The sequence below is a fragment of the Diachasma alloeum genome, unplaced genomic scaffold (genome assembly GCF_001412515.2).
Source record: "Diachasma alloeum isolate Michigan unplaced genomic scaffold, Dall2.0 Dall_scaffold_00547, whole genome shotgun sequence".
NCBI classification, from domain to species: domain Eukaryota; kingdom Metazoa; phylum Arthropoda; class Insecta; order Hymenoptera; family Braconidae; genus Diachasma; species Diachasma alloeum.
The window spans coordinates 594993-617086 of NW_021680679.1; the positions used below are offsets into that span (position 1 = coordinate 594993).

The window sequence follows — 22094 nt, forward strand, 5'->3', positions numbered from 1 at the left end:
GAAGATATTTACAAAAAAAATCAGTTTTATTCAAGTGATGAATTTTTCTGATGAATTTTTTATAAAAATTTTGGAATCTGAAAGAGATCTGCTGTTCTGCACAAAAAAATCATCAAAATTTTCTCAACTTTTCTCATTTCATCATTTCGCCATTGAACTGACCTTAATTATCAATTGCTGCGGTAATCATTGTCTCCCGCGCAAATTCATTACTCTGTAAATACAATCTATGTTAACGATATATACATATATTAGTTTTTTATTAGGACGCGAAGATAGTCTGTTGGCTCAGAAGCTAAATTATTTAACGTATCATTTATCCTCTCTTCATTAATTATTTTTATTATCATTCTTTCGTTTTCCTCAAGTTTCACCTCGTGGGCTTCATCAGCTTGTCACTGTTCAATCGTCCCAGGAAGATTCAATCGTGAACGGTTCACGTGTCAACGGTTCACGTGTCACGTGTTTGTTTTTTTTAATATTTTATTATTTTGCTGTGAAGCAAATAAAAATCAAATCTTTATATTTTCTGAATTCATTGACGTGAATAAATAATTGATTGTAATCATGAAAAAATTATAGATATACTTATTTTTAGTAGTATGTAAGTACTTTGGTATGTTTGTACAAGTATTAATGAGAGATGAATCAAATTATTGTTTATGAGAGATAATAAATTAATGTATTATATGTGTTTAATTTTTTTTTCTTCGGTGGAGGTCCACATTTTCACAACAACGTGTGCTCGTTCAGTTTTGATGCACATCACAGCTGAGTTGAATGACATTTCCAGTGATTGATTTTTATTATTTGAGATTCGAGGAGCGGTAAAGGGGTTCAAGTCGATTTTGAGTATTGCCCAGTTTTCAATGAATATCTCGAAATTTGAGGGAGGTAGCTAAAATTTTGTCATGACCTTTTTTGTAGCCCTCACTTTGCTCTACAAAAAAGGTAATTACGAAAATTTCGGTATCTCCCTTAGATTCGGAGATATTCCTCGAAAACTCTGCGAAGAGCTGCATCACCTTGAATCACACCGCTTCGCTACTAGATTAGTTGCCCAGAATATATTTCTACATTCGATTTTCAGGGAGTACCACCCAGCTCTGATGACCACCAGTCAATAAAAAAACAATATGAATAATTTCCTAAACTATTATGATACCTCGCAACGCAATAACATCTCTTTAAACATGATTTTATCAATGAATAATGTACGTAATCCACACCAACTTCAACATTTTTCAATTCAACTAGTCACTAGCGCATTTATTCTCGAGCGAGATTCAAATTCCCTATTATTTATGGAAAAATAAATGCAGCGAATAAATGACTCCATTGAAGTACAGGAGATATTGAATTCTTCTCGGTAATCTCCTCGGGTTTAGGTTTCAAGTCCTTACCATTTCCATTATTTTCATTAAATTATTTTCATTGTCATGGTGGGCTCCATCGGTGAAATCCAAGTGTTCTATTGGAATTCATCGTCACTGCTCAGCAGCATTGTCTTTTCATTGTAATTTTGGGAGATCGTGGCGACACGCTGGTGCGAGGTATTTCGTCTTTGGGGCGGTGGTACTGGCATATTTTGTGGATCATCGGGGTCGTAGCTTGATACTCGCATTCCACGTTGGTTCTTTGTACCACCTGACAGAGGTTTACGTCACGACTCATTCAATAGCTTTCGGGTTTATTCTATTTTGTACGTTAATTCATTAGGGAAGTGGTAAATTCATCATTTTTTATCGATATTTTTTATTATTTTGCGTTTATTTCGGGAATCGATGATTCTGGAGAGAATGTCAGGAGATAATTCCTCTTTATATTATTCTCTGGAATGAAAATGACTTTAAAAATTTTGAAATTTTCTAAATAAAACGAAATTTTAGTAATTTTTTATTTATCAGTGGATTCAATTTTTTTAATTGTGGAAACGAGTAATTTTAGGGGAAAAGCTCTTCACCCCTTTTAGCTTCACACCTTAGCTGATTAAAATTTTGAAAAATAATTTCGTTTTCCTTAACATTAAAGTCGCGAGACCCAAAGAAATTCGCGTTTTTCGTAAAATTTAACTTTGGTAATTTTTAAATTATTTTAAAAACGAGTGATTTTTCCAGGAAATATGCCTTTTGTTAACTAATGAAATTCTCTGTAGAAAATGTATTTCAACATTTTCTTCTAAAAATCCTCATCAAAATCATTCATTTTTCCTCAAATTTAATTCCGTTAATTTAAAAATTATCTAAAAAATAAGTTATTTTGGGAGGAAATACGCTAAGACCTTCTATGAACTAATGAAATTCTCTACAGAAAATGTATTTTAACATTTTCTACTGAAAATCCTTATCATCAAAATAATGCAGTAATAAAACCACGCGATTTTAAGAATTTCTTATTTTTTATGTTTGAATTCAATTTTTTTCAATTGTGAAAATGAGTAATTTTAGTGGAAAAGCCCCTCATGCCTTTCCCATAGCTGAATAAAATTCCGAAAAAAGATTCCAGTTTCCTTTCTCAAATTAAAGCCGCGAGATCCAAAGAAATTCTCATTTTTCATCAAATTTTACTTTGGTAATTTTAAAATTATCTAGTAAACAAGTGATTTTGGGAGAAAATATGCTTAGACCCTGTATTAGCATATGAAATTCTGTATAGAAAATGGATTTTCACCTTTTCAATCCAAAGCCTTATCACCAAAATAATTCAATAATAAAACAATGAGATTTTCAGAACTTATTCATCATTGGATTTAATTTTTTGAATTGTAAAAACGAGTAATTTTAGGGGAAAGGTCCGAAAAAATCGTCCTTTTTCATTTCTTAAAATTGAAATCGTGAGACAGAAAAAATTTCTCATTATCGAGATGATTCAAGACTAAAATAATAAGATCTGAAGAATTTCCATTTGTAATGTCTTCAAACCTTTCTTACAGTTGACTAGAACCCTTCACCAAAAATATCTCTCAAGGATCTCCCTTAAAACGACTCATTATCACGATAATTTAACATTAAAACACCGAGATCCAAAAAATTTCTCAATTCTCAATGCCTCAACTTTGTTAAATTTGATAATAATCACGACGTAATTCACGACGTAATCCACCGTCTTTTACCATTTCCCTAGTAAATTCCAAGGACAATACCATAAATATAATAAATCATGCAAATTATATGGCAAAGGATGAGTGGAGGATATGGCAAGCTCTGGGGATCATGCAAAATATGTAAAAAAAAATTCAAAATCCATCTGAGTATGATCAATCCTTTAATTAACATCATCATCAATCCTCCATTCGCAAAGAATTTTCCTCATAATAAATGCATGCCAGATACATCGCTAATGAGTCAGGCACGATTAAACAGTTAATTAAGTTATTTCGATAAATTCACGTACACATTGAAATGCATTTTCATTAAAATTTAATTGTAATCTCCTGTGAAAGCTCATTCATATCCTAAAATACAATCTGATCTAAGTACTTTCGAATTAGAACTGCTTAAGTACTACTTTACAATGGTCCTGTTAATCGCGTTTTACCGTAAGTACATTTACGTATAACTGTATAAAATAAACACTAAGAAATAAAAAATATTTCATTCTATTTATATACCAGTGAATTGAACATGAGTTTTGTGTAAATTCACATTTATCTGTTCCCTTATTGAAAATTTAATTTCAGTTATAAAATGGGGCGAAGTGGGGTAAAATGGATATTTATCCGTTCAGGAAATGTTTCTTGCGATTTTGGTTGAGGGTCAAAGGAGCCACAGAAAAAAATTTTTTTTCTTTTTACGGATGTATTCATAATTTTTGTAATTGGTCCATAATTTTTAGGGACCTTTCACGCATTGCGAAATTCCTTAACTTTCCTGCGCGTTTTTTTTAAACAGAAATGGTGAAAAGAATGAAAAATGTTGAATAAAGCCCAAATAAATCCAAATAAATGGTTAAATGTTGGATAGAATCCAATCGATTTAGTAGATTTAGAATAGAATAAATTTTTCTAGTGAATTCGCTAGGTTTTTCACGAAAATTCATTTGAGGCTCAAGCAGGCAGAGAAAAAGAAGTTTTTTCATTATCGGAATATATTCATAATTTTTTAATTGATCCACAATTTTCAGGGACCTTTCACGCATTGAGGAATTCCCCAACTGTTCTGCGCGTTTTTTTTTCAATAGAAATGTTGAATAAAAAATATTTTATAGAAATAAAAATCACTAGAATTTTCTAGACAACTTGCTCTATTGATTTTCTGAGTTTTTTGTTTGATTTTTTTAAATGAAAGGAGAAAAAATAGACTAAAACCAATTTGGAAAATTCATGCCGAGGGATTTCTATAGAAAATGTCTCAATAGAAAAGGCCACAAAAAAGACTATAGAATAGCTTCAATCGGACATTTTCAATTTCACAAGAGCGCATAAAAGTTGAAAGAAAAAATACCAGAATTTTCAATAGAAATCCAATCATATTTTCTAGCGAATTCGTCATGTTGTCCAATCAAATTTTTTTGCGTCTGCTATCCCAAATTTTTATAGGAATGCAATCACTTGATTTTAGGATTTTTCACTCGTCAAATTAAAAATGGCACAGATCCCTAAAAACTAATATTGTTTTCTTCTCTGTGAACCTGACTCTTCACCCTCAAACGTCCTCAAGGGTCCTCAAGGGTTGTTTGACCCTGAACTAAAAAAAAATTTCCTAAACTGCGGTTTTTCCTGATATTTTATTTTACCCCGATCTCCCCTAAAGTGTCATTACCGATTTTGACACTTCATTTAACTATTTCTTCACATTAATCACTTTATTCATCTATCCTGATTAATTAGTTTATGTTTTTTCATTCAACGAATAGGTACATTCGTTTGAGGCAGAATAAAACTCCCATGGAAACATCCCCCAGTGGAATGTTTGATATTAAATCGAGATGGTCTCGCGCACTCACAGCTTTTCATACGGCAAGTTGGTATTGACGTCTGAAAAAATAGTAAACAAAAAGGCACTCTTCAGAGTTTCTCATTCTTCTATTCAAGATTTTATGATCTCTTGAGATGAGGAATTTTTTTTATTTCACTCTGGATTTGGTGATGTTTAATTCTCGTTTCTTATTGTTATCTCTTTGTTTGTATTGTCATTTCCTCTTGCATGTGGTGAATTCAATGCAAGTTGCATCATTGTGCTCGGGGAGTAATACTAGCTGTGGGATCTGACGTGATGTGCACGATGAAGCGGAATTTCATGAGAGAAGTGAGTGAAGAGGAAGTGGTGAAACGTGAGGGTGAAGGACAGAACGAATCGATTGTTTAGATTTTCTCGAATATTAATTTCTCTCGGTAATTAATGGAATCTGTTCTAAAAAAAGCGTGGGCAGCATCTCGATCGAATGAAGAAAGTATGAAGCCCGCCTAACAAACACGAATGAACGAATCATAATTGTCCAAATGATTTAGGTCAGTGGAAAATAGAATAATTCTACTTTCTTAATACTGCGTTTACTAAGGTTTTCTTCGAACAAAGTTGATTAGAATTAATAGCTAGAATTATGAGATTATCTCACATTTTTGACGTTAAGGATAGGAAAATCTGAATGCAATATAGTGAAAATGATGATCGATTTTTTCACTTTGAACAAATAATATTAATATCCAAATACAAAATTTCTGATGTGAATAAAAAGAAGCTGTGACTCAATATTCCAAATGAAGTTTTAATTTTTAATTTGGTGCTGAAAATACGAGGTGACAGTATTCTAAGCTCGGAATTATAATGATGAGATGAACAACAGATTAATTGAATTACCGTGTGAACTAACTAAAAATTGATAACAGTGTGGGCACGCACTTTTACTAGAGTATCAACAAACATTGAATTCCAGAAATTCACACTCTAAAGTGTGTTCAAGAAGGAATTGAATTGTAGTTATGATTAAAATCTTATTCAGTAAGCATAGGAATTAGAACATGAGCAAATCATTTATTGTAATATGAAAATTTAACAGTTAATAAATTAGGACAAATGATTCTCATGGGTCGTATTGCTTTCCAATGAGAATGATTATAAACAATTAATTGAGAAAGAAATATCGAACCTGATAAGGGCATCAACACCCCGCCAGTTGTCTTCAAAAATTTAGAGAGAAATTCAGAAATCTTAGACAATCTCGCGGTGATGTAAGCAAAAAAATGGAGTGAGATACATGTTAGTTGAATATTTTTGATGAATAAACTACTGTGTAATTTTACATTCCCACAAATTCATCTGCCAAAAGAGTGACGTAATGATTCATCATGACCCTCAAACATCCAAGAAACATTCAAATCTCGTACAGATGGAATAGATGTTTCATGAAATCTTGAAAAATGTTGAGAGAAATATAAAAATCTCATGAGACTACGATTTTTTTCTTTCAACCTGTGACGTCCTTCAAAAAATTCATCGGAAAACAGTCTTACCAAATACTTTTTACGCTTTAAATAAAAGGTAACGAATCAAAATCCCCAGGGATATCTGGAAATTTCCCCAAGCCTTAGAAAGTCCCGAAAAAATCGAACCTTTGAAGTTTTGCAATCTCAAAACCTGTTATACAATTTTATCCGCAGTGATCACCCCCTCATCGACATGCGATGGAATAAAATCCAACGACGAACGTAAATCAAGCAAATGGAACAGCAAAAAAAGGAGAAGCAACGAGCGTTAAATAAGCAATCCTGGCTCTGGGGAATTTTAATTTGTCCACACATGCTCCATGGACATTCATGCCGTTAAATTAGCATAATGAAAGACTCGATGGTGTGCTATTTCCATTGGGAATTCAAATAAAAATGGGCCAGTCTGTGCAACATACAAATTAAAATAATTATCTCTCGTGAATAGATTTGTGAGACATACCAGAGCTGTACTGCGTGTATTGCTGATACTGGGGATGGAAATTGTGGATGGCATCGGTCATAATGTCCTTGGGGTTCATCGTTTCCTGTAAATAATCACGAATAATGTGAAAAGTATTTTACATTCTACCAATTTTTTTACGAATAAAAATCAGGATTTTTTTATTTGCCATTTTTTATTAAAAATATGAATCAATTTTTATTTAAAGAATATAAATTTTCTGTAAATATGAAGGGTTTTTATTTGCCATTTTTTTATTAAAAAAAGCCCAGTGGAGCTGCGGAATTTTTCAATAGAATGAGCCAATAACTGATAGAATTTTTAATAGAAATTTTTCAATGAAATTTTTTCGCGCGTATTGATATTTTCGTTTAGCTATCTCGAGGTACCTTCAAGCTACTGCTGATGCTCTGCATCGTGACACTTCGGCCTCTCGAGTCTGTCACGCAGCCAGCTGCGTACACCTGATAAGGAAATGCATAACGCAGTGCAATCGCTGCAAAGAGCATCTCAATGCAAATAAGGAAATTCTGATAGCCAGCCGATACTGTTCCTGTGTTTGTGGCATGTCCCATGCTGTCGATCACTGGTGATATTACATTTGCCTTTTCAAAAACAGCGAGAAGAACTCCTGAAACGTGAACAACATGAAAATTACATGAGAATTTTTTTTTGATTGACAGAAAAAAAAATGTTTGTGGTTGTATCCAACAAAATGGGTAAAATCAACATTTGACTGAGTGAAATTCAATATTTTTCTTTTCATTCACAAGATTTCTATCAAACTTTAGAATAAAGTTATGAATGTGAATTGTATCCTCTCAACATCACTCGAATAAAAATATTATCCTTAAAGTGATGTAATTTGACGATTTTTTAAATTTTTAAAATTTTTGAAGAATCAGAACCTCATTTTTCACATTGAAACTACAGTAAACTCATCAACACGACAAATATAGATTCAGCCATTTTCAATCATCAAATTTGCAATTAAATTGCGTGAGAAACATTCGTTGTTTTTAAATAAATGAATGAAATTCTGTAAACTTTCGGAAATCGTATTTTTTAGCCATGAAATCAATTTCTGGTAAAATTCTGAATATGAATAAATTTGTTAAAATGATTTTTAAGGTAGAAAATTAATTGTTTGTAAATTTTAAAAAATTCCGCATTTTAAATTATTCCATCAATCTTCCTCCAAAAGTAAACTTTCCAATTTTTTTCAGAATAAAAATATTGAAAATTCGAATTCAAACCTGCAAAGTTCAGAGAACAAAATCATTGTAAAATATCTTTAAAATATTCTAAAAAATAGTCAAAGTACTTGGATGTCCTTAAAATGAAATCTGACTAGTCCAAATTGGACCATCTGATCAAAATCCATGGAAAATTCAGAAAATTTCCATCCCCAAAAAATTATTTCCTCCCGACCCAACAATCCCATCAATAATTACTACAATTACCTTGCCAGAATGACAGAAAGATGACACTCTTAACCGTGCAGAACTTGAGAACAGGTTCGAAAGGCGTCAGTAAATCCCTCGTAGCGAAGTAGAACAAAAACAGTCCATAAAGAGCGAGTGAAACACTGATGTTGTAGATAATAGTGGCATAAATGTATCCACCATCGGGTGACCAGTCTCCATCACGATAATGACCGAATGACTGCAGGATTATTATGACAAATGCCATAACCGGTTTGACGAAGCAAAATTGCAGAGTCGCCTGTTTGCAGAATCGCAGAAATCCAATGGTGTAGGTCTTCTCAACGAGACACCATGTCCCGTACAGACAATTCGATCTTATCGGCTTTCCACGTATCTCGGACATGATGTTACCCTCACCACCCAGGTACTCGTAGCACAGGGACAAGAAATTGTATATTACAAATGCCTCGTAGCAGTCGCGTACTGTGAAAAAGTACACGTAGTAGCCCTCGCTGTTGAAGAATAGGAGTGATATCCAGGAGTAGGTGGCGTAGATTGGGACGATGAATAGTATGCGGACTATCCATCGTTGCTCGGTGGGATTTGTGTACCACCTCAGGTGTTGGTAGATCTGGGGGGTCATGAGTTGAAGATTATTGGGGCTGTTGCGTAGAGTTTGGGGTGGGTCGAGTTGTGAAGTGGAGAAAAGTGGGAAATTCATTTTTATCAAGTAGTTTTTATGATTATGCGCATGAAAAAAATTGAAGAGAAAAATCTAGCGAATTCACAATGCAATTCTATTGAATTTTTATTAGTTTTTAGAACTCGATGTTTCTATACTACTTTTTCCACTGAGATATTTTCTATAGAATTTTTTCGGCTTAAATTTTCTCTGTTTTTTCGTTTAATTTTGTTATTTAAATGAAAAAAAAAATAGAATGAAAAAACTTGGAAAAAGCTTAGAAAATTTGATGTTTGTAGGGTTATACGCTTTTTATGATTAGATGCAGGAATAAAATTAATATAAAAATCTAGCGAATTCGCTATACAATTGTATTGAATTTCTATTAGTTTTTGGCCTATTTTATTGACTGTTGAATCGAAAAAAATATTCGATAGAGAAAGTTGATAGAATTCGATGTTTCTATACACTTTTTTCATTGAGATATTTTCTATAGAATTTCCTCGGCTCAAATTTTCGAATTTATTTTTGTTTCATTTTCTTGATGAAAAAAAGAATTAAATAGAATGGAAAAAACTCAAAAAATTTGAGCAGAGGAAATTCAAGAAAAAATATCCTGATAGAATGAGAACATTTCGATAGAAATCCAATCGAATTCTAGCGAATTTGCGACGTTTTTCCATTAAATTTACATGTCATAAGAGTTAAAATTAGACTGAATATCCAAGAAACATTAATTCTCAATTAAACGGCGTGAGAAAATTTTTTTAAATCATGAATATTTACCTGCAGTCGTTGGAATTAGATTTTTCCCGGAATTATTATTGTTTTGAACATTCGTTGTTGATGAAGAAATAATTGAAGTTGTTTAAAATTCCGGAAACCTTATTTTTTTAAGCATGAAATCGAGTTCTGGTAAAATTTTGAATATGAATAAACTTGATACGATTCCAAACAAATGATTTTTATGGTGGGACATTGATTGTTTATAAATTATTCATAGAAAATGCTCGTAATTTCAAAAATTGCCTTTTTAAATTATTTCATCAAGTTTCCCACAAAAGTAAACTTTATATTTTCTCAGAATTAAAAAAGCAAAAAACATTTCACTGGGGAAAAAATGGACAAAGCAAACAAAATCAAGCAAAAACACTTGGATATCCTTAAGAGAATTACTGTAGTGGCAGAAAAAATCCTGAATACATTTTCTCCTAAAATCCAGTGTTGTCTAGTGGCTAGGATATCCGGCCCCTTAATTACAAGATAAATCCACAATTAGTGAAAAGAAAAAGTGAAGCATGTCAAGTCGATTTCCCCACCTCGTTAGATATTCTCACAGTTGACCATCAAACGCCATTTGTGGTATTGAATTCCACAATCACCCAACCAACAAATCTCCCACCATCTCCCAGAAACGGCCATTCATCAACAAGATCAATGGAAATCAACAACAAGATCAATGGAAATCAACAACAAGATCAATGGAAATTCCATGTAAATTATTTGTTATTAAAAATTTCAAGATTAATTTTCTAACAGCGTAAATCGCATTGAGTGTCACTGTCCTAAAAATTCCAGAAGAAATTTACCGAAATTTTCTGGTTTTCTCTCTAATTTCAGGGGAAAATGAAACCGAAATTCACAATTCTCTTCGATTTTCCCTCGAATTCCTTGAAATTTCAGTGGCAATTAAATTCGACAAAAATTTCCAAAAAGTGTACCTAAAATTCCAGCCAAAAATTTTCAAGTGTTCTGATAATTTCCCCACGTTTTCTCTCAAGAATCCACACCTCGATAGTCCCCACCTCCATCAATAATTCATCATACAGACCTGTTGGCAAGTGATAAACAGAGCGAGCCAGACAAAGGCCCCCGAGATGCCCTGAGCAGCTCGTGTTTGTAAAAAAATCGGCTCGTTATTCTCATTATCAATGATTCCACTGGCAATGGTGCTGGTAACCCCCATGCCACTGCTCTGCGTGACACTGTCAGTCATTGCCGAGACAGCCTCAGCTGTCGTCGCATTAGAGCTCATACCTCCAATCCCGAGCTGCAACCCAAACGTCCATTAGCCCCACAAATTCCCAAAAATTGCAAAAACAAATTACCAATAAAAAACAATGAATATTGACACTCGTGTGGTTGTCCGCGCGCTTTAAAAATCAATATGCATATCACAACAACACGTAGTCCCGTTCGAGGACAAGAGAAGGCTCTCCTAGAGTCCACACACTCTCAAAAAAAAAAAACGAGAGAGAGACGGTCACTAATGACGATATGAATGACGAAACAGATAAAACCGAAACGATAAATCCCGATGAAATGCGATATTCTGCTGACCTGGGACAGTCTTATATCTGGGAAGACGATGCTAAACCCCCCGAGTCCAAGCTGTTTTCCTCTCTCGACCCACAAAGAGGTGTATGTCCCCCGCAAGCCCGATTGAGCCCCCGAAACCGCCGATTTCCCTCGAATCAGTGGAAAATTAACCGGAAACTGCTGTTTTTTCGATTAATTCGCCAGCTTTCACCCGACATTTCGGTTAAATAGGTGCGACACAACCACTTTTATCGAATCCAGTTCACGTTGTACCGAGGGCGCAAGACTATTCGCGGATGGAAATCGTCGGATTGTCCGTCTACTCCGTTACTCTCGCACTTTTCCGGAATTTTATCTCTTTTTTTCGTCTGACGCACGCGTCCCTTCACCGCTCCGAGGAATATCGCGACGCGGCGCATGCGCACTTCGGCCAATGGGATTCCGCGAGGCTGGAATCTCCAGAAATAGAGGCAAAATTAAATATTCGGGGGTGGGTTTTTTTTTTCGATTTGTTCTGGGGGCGAGGACGTACCCGGTGGTGAGCGGCTGAAGACTTCGACGAGATTTTTTATCCCTCGGGAGCTCGTCTTCGGGATCTTGGGGTCCGATGGAGGATGAACTGCCTTATGGCGATTCTATTACTATGGCGGATGATCGCGAGTGCCTGGTGAAAGGAATTCCGGAGGGCGGTGGGGGGTACCACGTGGCGCAGCTGTCAGAGGGATCGGGGGGCTCAAGAGTGTCAATCGGGTTCGAGGGAGTGTTTATGGACTTTTGGAGAAGTTCGCGGGTCTTTGGGGGCAATCGGAGGGCGGGGGAGTGGTGACGAGTAAGTGAAGAGTTTTTGGGGACCTTGGAGGGCCAGGATGGCGCTTATCTATATTGAGGATAATGATCCGTGGTATGTTGGGGGCTTCTAACCTCTCCGTTATTTTGGGGGTTTTGGGGTTTTGGTGGACGACAGCTCCAGTTGGCGTCAGGGGGTGATTTTGGGTTTTGGTTTTTTGGGATGATGAGACCCTTGATTTGGCGGCTGGGGAAGGGGCGACGTGAATTCGCTGTGCGTTTTGGGGGGGGACAATAGTGATGACGTGCGTTTTTTATTGAATGGTTTTGGTTGTTGTCGATCTTGATGATTCACGCGAAGAAAATTGATGGAGAAACGGAGCGAATTCGGCGGGAATTCTAGGGGATTTCTAATGATGTTTCGAGTAGGGGAGAGTGGGGTAAAATGGACACTTTAGACTTTTGTTTTAATTACTCATAACTCAGAAACAAATTTATCAATTCAGCTCAGTTTAGGCTCATCACAAAGGGAAAGAATTGTTCTTTGCAGTAAAGAAAAAATTATTGAATTTTATCAACATTTCAACCCGTCATTAACATTTTTTAAAAAGTCAAAAGTGTCCATTTTACCCCCACCTTTCCTAGTTTTTGGACGGTGCTATTGAAATATTTTCTGTAGAATTTCCTCGGGTCAAATTTTCTAAGTTTTTTTTTCATTTTTTTTTTCTTATTGATTTTTAGTTTTGCTGTCGTCAGGAATATCAAACAGGAAAAATTGGACAATTTGAGTGGATGAAATTCTATAGAAAATATCGAGAATAAGAAATAATAGAATAAGTTGTATAGAAAAATTGAAGTCTATTGACTTTTTCTAATGAAATATTTTCTACAGGAATTTCTGGACATGAATTTTCCAACTTTTTTCCACTTTATTTTTCTTTTCTTTTCATTTCAACAATGAAACGAAAAAACTTTGAAAACTCACGCGCAAAAATTTCTATAGAAAATATCTAAATAAAATAAATTGATTTTTTTTTCTTAAAAAATCGAATTCTATTGAGTTTTGTACAAGCCATTTTTCATTGAATATTTTATCTGAAAAAAGAATACGCAAATGAGTTGCGGAATTTTTCCACACACGATGTAATAATTTCCCAGCGAATTCCGGTTTTTCTCTTGAATTGTTTCGTTCGCGCTAATATTGCCGTTTGGGGTAGGATTGTCGAGCACGATGCATGTGAGGGGCTCTTCCGAGAGATCATGGAGCAACTCAGCCAACGCGATCGCGAGGTGCGGACTTCCCAGGCATTCGCAAGTTTGTCAGCGAACATACGGTTCCAACTCAAGCAGTACACAGATCAAATAGCCCAGCTCAGGAAGAAGGTGGATGAAGCCCTGAAGTTGAGAGTTATGTATCCTTTCGGATTGCTAAACCCCTCGAGCCAATTCCCCACGAGATATTTGAGAAAATAATGCACATGTGATTGTCTGATTCATCTGCACTCACTTTTTCATACAGATTCGAAAAAATTGATATTTTTCCAAAAATCGATTTTTCAACGATCACTCAAAAATTGTCATAAAAATGGAATTAGTCATGGCTCAAAAAATTTATAACAATACCCTCTTCATTCTATCAGGATATGATGGGGGTCGCACAATTCGTTGTTGAGCTACAGCACATTGTTTATGCGATTTGAAAGAGAAAATCGGTTTTTTCATGATTACTGAAAGAATCATCAGTAATAGCAATTAAATCAGGGCTTGAAAAGTATATTTCAATGGCTTCTTAATCAAGTTGAAAAATGCTGAGAACAGCATCATTCGAAAACGAATTCGAGTCTTGAGAGGGTCTGAATGTAGAATTATTTGACAGAACGAAATAATCCACAAAATTTTGATAACATTTCAATTGATGATAGTACTATGACATGAAAAAATAGAAGAGAATAGTGAAATAAGAATTTTAAACAAGAGAACCCATTCGGAAGCAAATTGCTAATTTCTCAGCAACAGTAACTGCACTCGTTTATAACAAAAATACAATTATGTATTTGTTTTCCACTCATTCGCTTTCATCGAATCGAATGATACATTATCGTAATTTCCTCAATGAAATACTTCCTGAAGAACCCTGGACGAAGCGGAGAGGCGGAGGCGACAGGTCGAACAGCTCCAAAGTAATGCATTCAAGATCAAGCAGTTGTACGACGCGAGGATGAATCCAACTGCGTCGGACAGGCCGAGTCTCATAAACTCCAGTGGCTCTGCATTTGCTGACGGGGGAACCACTGGATGGGGACAGGATGATGACGAGGATGATCCTCCCCTGAATTTAAATGTCTCCGTGAGCGATCTGAAGACGCATAACGAAGCTGCCATTCAGGGTGAATAAAACTAGGGAAAGTTCAGGCAAAACGAATCTCACTAAATCGTCAATATCTCCGGATCGAACGATACGATTTGGTTAAGGCACATCTCATTTTTAAGTTTGGAAAAATACCTTGACAATAATCTCGAGATATTTACGATTGGAAGTGACGCCTTTTACCACTCTCCCCTGAATGATAATTAATCCACTATTTTATGAACTTAAAATGTTTGTCACATCAAATTATTGGGATTTAGAGCAGGATCGTGGGCTCGATGAGTTGTACCAGGTCATTGTGAGACAGAAGAATATTGCCCAGACAATTCATACTGAAGTGGATCATCAAAATGGTAATTATAAAATTGTAAAAATTGAAAAACTTTATCCATGAAATTTTGTTGAATTTTTATTGAAACTCTATTAAATTCTATTTGTTTATAGAAAAAGATATGTGAGTGTTGATTTTTTACGTAACTTCATTGGAATTTTTTCTATAACAATTCTTGAGCATAAATTTTGCAATTTTTTTTCTTCGATTTTATTATGAGAAACAAATAAAAATACAGCAGAAAAAAATCGAAATATTTAAATCTATTAACTTTCTTCTATTATATATCCCCCAACAAAATGACAGGGTAAAGTTGCATAATCTTCCATAGAATTGGCGTGAAAACAAATAGAAATTTTCAATATTATTTCAATAAAACATTTAAGAGAATTCTTATAGAGTTCCAATAGAAATTGAATAAAATTTCATAAAGAAAGCGCTAGGTTTTTCTGTTAGAGCTAGCAATATTGAGATTTCGTCTATAAACAGATGAAGTGATTTGATAATTATTATTTATCAGAACTAATTGACGACCTGGCAGACCACATGGAGCGAACAGACGAGCGGCTGATCGATGGAACGAGAAGAATACGCGCAATCGATCGCCGAGACAGGACCTGTGGATACTGGGTCATCATAATTATCCTATTCATAAGTATAATTACCATTGCTGTGGTCTAACGACCGAATGTGATAATTCCATAATTCCTATTTTTTAAGAGAATGCTTACATTAACAATGTATTGTAAATTACTGATTAAGGATTGAGGACTGCAATTACTGGTAGAGAACATCATTAACGAAATTTATTACATTAATCACTGGGCTCCGCCCTATTCTACAATTTCAACACGTCATTGTACACTGGTTGGTTCTGTACAGAGCTGGGCAATATTTCAGTAAAAAGCTATTTGAAGAATTACTTCAAATAATTCGTGGGGCAATGCTATTTGAAATGATCATTTCAAGTTCATTAATTTGGATGATTAAATTATATTTATTTATTCTCGCTTGAGAACCTGAAATAAAATGAATATTCACTGCTTCATTCACTAGTTCAACTAATGAAAGGGGAATTTTTCTTTTTTTCCTCTGAATTATTTTAAATAAGAGATTAAAGATTAGTTCAGATGAAATTCCGAAGATTCTCGATTTTTTTGTGACTGAAAAATTTTGATTCTTCACTTTTTATTCATCAGTCAATTTATTAAGGGAATTTTTAAATTGAGTGTAATTTGACTTTATGACTGATATGTATTTGTAGAAGCTTTAAAGAAGTGAGTATTTTTTTTCATCAAAAAAATACTCGATGAAAATGTATTTAATGCATTTTTCAGCAGACGTCACCGATTTCATGAACTTGAGAATTGAAAAAAATTCGCTCTCAAGAGTTAGAAACATTTTCATACAACTGTACACCAGATTCCTGGGGTCAGCGCTCCCTCTTCTTTTTCTCCATCATCTATTTCTAACGGGATCCTTCCACATTGTCAGAAATTCCTTATTCATTTTGAAGATCAACAATATCATTTTTACATCAGTTGAAATTCTCAGATTTCTTGGGAAAATTAACCATCACATAATTGAATTAATTGAATTCAATAGATTGATAATCGACAATAGTCGATGTCTGAATTTACCATTTTTCAATCATTTTCATTGAATATTCCAGAAATTAACTGATTTATCACTACTATGAATGGAAATTTCATGTGAATTAGTAACGAAAACTCGTGAAATTCACAATATATTCTAAAGTTACAATTTTATTTTTACGTTATAATGTTATAACAGTGTAAATCGAACTATATGAATACATTTTCACCCCCAAACTTGATAAACTTGAAATAGAAACGCTTCAAAACAATCAAACAAAAAAATTTCATAGAAAAGCCCGGCGAATTCGAAATTTTTCAATAGAATCGACGAAAAACTAGCAGAATTTTGTATTGAATTTGTTAGGTTTCTCCATGAAATTCTTTCATGTGTGTAAAATACCTAATAAAGAATACTTTAATCAACTCGCTTGCCAGCCCTGTCCCCCAGACCCAAAAAATCTACAATAACCCACTTCGTCCAGTTTGTTTTCGCCACGCACGAAAAAAAAATATAGAAAAACCTATCGAATTCGTTAGGAAACTCTATTGGATTTTTGTCAAGAATAGAAACTAGATTTATGAATAGGAAACCTGCATGGAGCCAAGTTTTCCCCAATTTTCCTAAACGAAAAGAATTATAAAGAAGTATTGCCCAGATACGTTATCATAATTGATTGGAAATCAGTCATTAGCAATTTCAAATCGTTTTACTTAACGAGCAATATTTCTCATGTTTATAAATGAAAAATTAATCCTTCAAGGTCGAAACTTGAGATTAAAAAACAAAAACATGCAAGTTCTCTATTTTTCAATATCAGTTCAAAGCATATCCAATAGAATTTTCTATCGAATTCGTTCGGCTTTCCTACAAAGTATTCTATATTTTAAAAATCTACTTCAATTCGCTAGAAAAATCTATTCGATTTCTGCTCCGCTCATCTGCGCAATTTGTTTTCAATGAAAATGCTCAAAAACTTGGGAAATTATATCGAGAAATTCCTGCGAAAAATGTCTCGATAAAAAAAGTTGTGCGGAGAAATCCAATTCTAAAATATTTTCCACTGGACATTGTCCATAACAAAATTCAATAAACATCCACTAGAATGTTTCACCGAATTCGCTAGGTTTCCCTATGAAATTTCCCGTTGCATGTGCCCCCACCCCTCAGCACCCGCCACTCACTCCACCCCACCGTCCCCCGGCTTCAGCCCAAGACTCCTGAGCAACGCCTTAGAATTAGGATCGCGCCCCCTGAACCTCCTGAAGACCTCCCCCGCCGGAACACTCCCCCCTAGCGCCAAGAACGTCTCCTTAAACCTCCCCGCAATCTCCCTCGCCTTCCCCTCATCCCCCCTGACCTCCGCAAAAGCGCTGTAGACATCGGCCGCCATCATCTGGCTCCACAAATTGCTGTAATACCCAGCCCCCAAATTATAGCAAAAAATGGAAACCCAAGAAGTAATCTGCGAGTCATCCCTGTCATGAGGAATGACAAAATGCCTGTCCCAAAGTTTCTTCTGGATTTTCGCCCAAAACTCCTGCGACTCGTGCAGCTGAAGATCAAAATTCGACCGATAAATTTCTTTGCAAAGTTTGAAACCAGCCATCTGCGACCTGATTCTACTGATGCTCTCCACATGTTCATCGCTGAGTGCCTCCTGCGTCTTGTAATGACTAGATATTTTCTTAATGACCCTAGGCTCATAACACCAATTCGCCATGAAGTGTCCACTGACACCAGCAGCGTCCCACTCGACATTGGAGGTCCCCGCAAGCTCGCCGTAATTAACCTTCGTAAGGAGATGCTGGAGGGCTGTTCCCACCTTCTCAAAGAGCTCAGTGACATCGCTGACAGAGAGCAAAGAGGGAACATCGGCGTAGGGAGTGGGGAAATTGAAGACGAGAGCTGTCAGAGGCTTCACGCCCACGATTTTACTTCGACTCTGCATTGCCACCATCCAGCCCCCCTCCTCCAGCGACATCTTGTGCTTCTCCCTGGCGTAAGGGTCGAGGTAGAAGTGGGCTATGGGCTCCTGAGATGTCTTCAGGTCCACAACGTCGAAGAATCTGACGTCTGTGTGCCAGACGTCGGTCTTCCTCCCCTCGACGATCCTCACGTCGAAGAGCTCCTCGATGAGGCTGAACAGACCCTTGAGGACCTGCGGCAGGGGGAAGTATTGGCAGAGGATCTCGTCCTTGTAATTGTAGACTGTCCTGCGGTGCTTTCTGCTCCAGTAGTCCACGTCCCACCACAGGAGGTCACCCTCGAAGCCTCGATCTTGGGCGAAGGTCCTCAGTTCCTTTAGCTCTTTCTCCTGGGCTGGTCTCGCTGCATCCAGCAGTCGGTCCAGGACTGAGTAGACTGCCTTCAGACTGCCGGCTGTCTTCGTCATCATGCTCATCTCCGCGTAGGACTTGAAACCCAGGAGTTTGGCTTGCGTCATCCTGTAGTCACGAATGTTCTCGAGGTCCCCACTTGTGCGCACGTTGCCGTCCATGTGCATCGATGATCTACCAACGTACGCCTGCCAGACGTTCCACCTGGGTAATTTGAGTTTGAATTAGGGAGAGAAGAGGAAGGAGAAGCAACAACTCTCTATGTTATGGAAATGCAAATCGAGTTCTGGTGATGAAAGTCTGGTACTCAAAATTAAGAGTAAAGAATTAGGGGTCACAAGGGTTAAAATAAGGGTTGTGAGGGTCATAATAAGGGTGATGAGGGTCAAAATAAGGGTCATTTGGGTCAGATTAAGGATCACAAAGATAAAGGTTATGAGGGTTTTAATAAGGGTCATGAGGGTCAACCAAAAGGTCACGAGGGTCAATATAAGGGTCATTTTGGTCAAAATAAAGGTCACAAGGGTCAGGTTAAAGTTTATGAGGGTAAGATTAAAGGTCACGAGGGGCAGAATAAGAATCATGGGGGTCATATGTGGGCGTAAAATTTAAGATAAATTGCCAAAGTGAAGTTTAGTGCATTTTCAATAATCAAATTTGTCAATTGAATTGCATGAGGAAAATTGGAAAAAATCACAGATTTTGCACACAATTATCGTTTGTTTACACGTTCGTTATTTATAAATAAATAACAGAAATATTAATAACATCGTTGCCAAATGTGGCTCAAATAACAGCTCTAATGTCCCACTACAAAAGTAGCCAAGCCTTTCGCTCGAAAAAAAATAGCCAAAGTACTAGGATATCCTTAAATGCAAATAATTTTTCTACACACCTGATTTCCCTGTCTGGACAGTTTTCCATGAATTGTGAGTAAATTCGAGGCTCCAGGGTTATCTTCCAGGGGCCGGATAGAGGGTTCTTCGGGTCCACTGCGATCTGACGGAGGAAATCCTCGGGAAAGTCTTTGACAATCACTGGATCTTCGATGTTTGTCTTGAATACTGCGGTCGAGATCTCCACCTTCTTCCTCATTGCTTCCGATTTCTTGGTGATGGAGTAGGTGCAGTGTTTGAGGACTAGGGCGTCTTTCTCGCTTAGGTCGAGACCGTTGAGCTGACCCTCTAGGAGGTACTTCTGGATCAGGCGCCTTTGCTCGTCGGTTAAGGGAGTCTTCGAGGCGAGGGCATTCTTGAAGGCTTTGTAGAGTGGAACACTGGTGTACTTGGCGGTCTGTGCCCTTATCATGCGGTTGTGAATGCTCAGGTAGTATTCTGTTGGCATCAGGCTCTGGTTGCCGAAATAGAGGGCTTTCGTCACACCCCAGGTTGTTTCCAGGGGGATCGAGAGGTCCTCCAGGGGGTGGAGCACTTGCTTTATTATGTCGAGATTGTCGGTGGCTGGAATGGAGGAAGAGGGAGTGAGATTATTTGGGGGAGGAAGGAATGAGGGAAATTCATGTCTTAGAAAATTCGCTGGACAATTCTGTTAGATTTCTATTGAACTTTCCATTGGTTTTTGGCCGGTTCTATTAGAGGGGGCATTAGAAAATATTCTATAGAAAGTCTATAGAATTTGAATTTTCTATACAACTTATCTTATTGAAATATTTTCTATAGACAATATCTCAATGGAATAAATTTTACAGAAAAATTAAATTCTATTGACTTTTTCTATAAAATATTTTCTATTCAACATTTCAATAGAATCGAACGAAAACTAATAATAAATTCCATAGAAATTCAATAGAATTGTAAATATTCTATTGAAATTGAAACAAAATCTATAGAAAAAATTTTAATAATTTGATTTTTCTATACAACTTATAGAATTAGAAAACTATGCTATTTTATTTCCTAAAATAGTTACAGAAGTTTTCTCTCGAAAAATCCTAAATTTGAAAAAAAAAAATTTTTTTTAAATCAACTTTGTTTTTGAAGTTATGCATTTAATTAAATTTTCAAATCCACAGAATAAAATCCAATAATTTTGTTTTCATTCTGAAATTATTTTTCTTTTTTTTTCTGACTAGTCAGTTTCCTGTACCTTTTATGTCATGCTCAATCTTTGAAATTCCCTGCTCAAACAGAACTGTCTGCTGTCCGACAGCAGCCATCGATCTTTCAATCGTGAATGTATTGAATTCAGGGAGGCCATCCTCCTTGAGCAATGGATTTTTCTCCGGCATGTCCTCCCCGATCTCTGGGAGACTGCAAAACAGCGGTAAATAATTACAAAGATTGCGATCGAGACTATTTTTACATTTGGTTAGTACTGGCATAACCCCAAAGGGGTGTTGCACAGGCGACTTACAGGATGATGTATCCATTTCTTCGTTTCAAGGTCTTGAGGAAACTGTTCCGTGTCAAGATGACTCTCTTTCCGCAGAATGCAATAGCCATGGTGTTGTTATTTACAGTGAATCGGACATAATTATGAGGGTGAGTAAGGGTTGTCGGCACACGGCGCAGTTTATTCTTATGAAGTTCTGGGGAATGGTATTTGGCGGCGTGCAATGCACGCCGATTCACTTTCGGAAAGGTTCGGGAATCGTCGGGTGGAAGTTCGGGGAAACCCCTATTTCGAATCAAATGAGGGATGCTTCAGTAGAAAAATGAGAAGAACCATTTTTGACAGAGCATGAGCAAATCATTTATTGCAATATGAAAATTTAACAGCTGATAAATTGGGACATATGATTCTCATCGGTCGTATTGGTTTTTGCAATGAGAATGATTATAAACAATTAATTGAAAAGGAGGCATAATAAAAGTAGAGGTTTTTTTAATAGAAATCCGAATGCATTAAGATCGAGTTAAGATTTTAAGGATATTTGGAGAGGAATCGTTGGATTTTTTGAGTCATCATTAAAACGCATTTTTTGTTGCGAAAAATATTTCCAGAAGCCAACGATCATATCGCATGATAAATAAAAAAATCATGGAGATAGTCAACACAATATTACGGTTTTTCACTGTTTTTCCTTTTATTTGGTTTAATGCGACATACAATTCCAGTTTGAATTTTCCAGAAGTAATAAATGAAATTCTTTCCATTGCTTTTCGATAGACGATGGAACAGTAATGAGGTTGTTTCAAGTGGCTTAATGCGTGTGCTACAACTATGCAGCTTCCAAGCTAAAGAATACTCCCTAGTTTTTTTTGTTTTTCCTTTCGTTTTTCTGCAAGGTCTATTCATATGCTATGTTAATACAAATCATAACGGGGTTCATCGATTTTGAATTTGCCGGAGGGGTCAAATTGTGCGTCGGATTCACCAAGAATTGAGGAGAATTTTTC

General features: G+C 36.1%; 3 protein-coding genes across 7 annotated transcripts; 1 reads left to right on the forward strand and 2 right to left on the reverse strand.

The window, feature by feature from the left end:
- LOC107043112 (transmembrane protein 184B) lies at nt 1-11970 on the reverse strand. Of its 5 annotated transcripts, XR_001461206.2 has the most exons (7): nt 11848-11970; nt 10828-11046; nt 8351-8945; nt 7277-7518; nt 6888-6972; nt 1404-1647; nt 1-494 (listed from the first exon to the last, which is right to left on the reverse strand). XR_001461206.2 is itself a non-coding variant. In XM_015264425.2 (6 exons), the coding sequence occupies exons 2-6, from the start codon at nt 11029-11031 to the stop codon at nt 1472-1474; spliced, it is 1302 nt and encodes a 433-aa protein (XP_015119911.1). In that variant the 5' UTR covers nt 11032-11046; nt 11848-11970; the 3' UTR covers nt 935-1471. The 5 variants fall into 5 exon arrangements, 4 of the variants coding, with proteins under 4 accessions (XP_015119911.1, XP_015119912.1, XP_015119913.1 ...); XM_015264425.2 differs by lacking the exon at nt 1-494 and having other exon boundaries at nt 935-1647; XM_015264426.2 differs by lacking the exons at nt 1-494; nt 11848-11970 and adding an exon at nt 11337-11730 and having other exon boundaries at nt 935-1647.
- A 49-nt stretch (nt 11971-12019) lies between these two features.
- On the forward strand, nt 12020-16734 carry LOC107043113 (syntaxin-8). Its single transcript, XM_015264430.2, has 5 exons — nt 12020-12216; nt 13319-13513; nt 14232-14488; nt 14730-14822; nt 15321-16734. The coding sequence occupies exons 1-5, from the start codon at nt 12182-12184 to the stop codon at nt 15479-15481; spliced, it is 741 nt and encodes a 246-aa protein (XP_015119916.1). The 5' UTR covers nt 12020-12181; the 3' UTR covers nt 15482-16734.
- Nucleotides 16735-17576: 842 nt separating this feature from the next.
- LOC107043052 (probable cytosolic oligopeptidase A) lies at nt 17577-21267 on the reverse strand. The gene is made up of 4 exons (XM_015264353.1): nt 21109-21267; nt 20842-21005; nt 19631-20195; nt 17577-18939 (listed from the first exon to the last, which is right to left on the reverse strand). The coding sequence occupies exons 1-4, from the start codon at nt 21195-21197 to the stop codon at nt 17577-17579; spliced, it is 2181 nt and encodes a 726-aa protein (XP_015119839.1). The 5' UTR covers nt 21198-21267.
- Between the last annotated feature and the right edge of the window lie 827 nt (nt 21268-22094).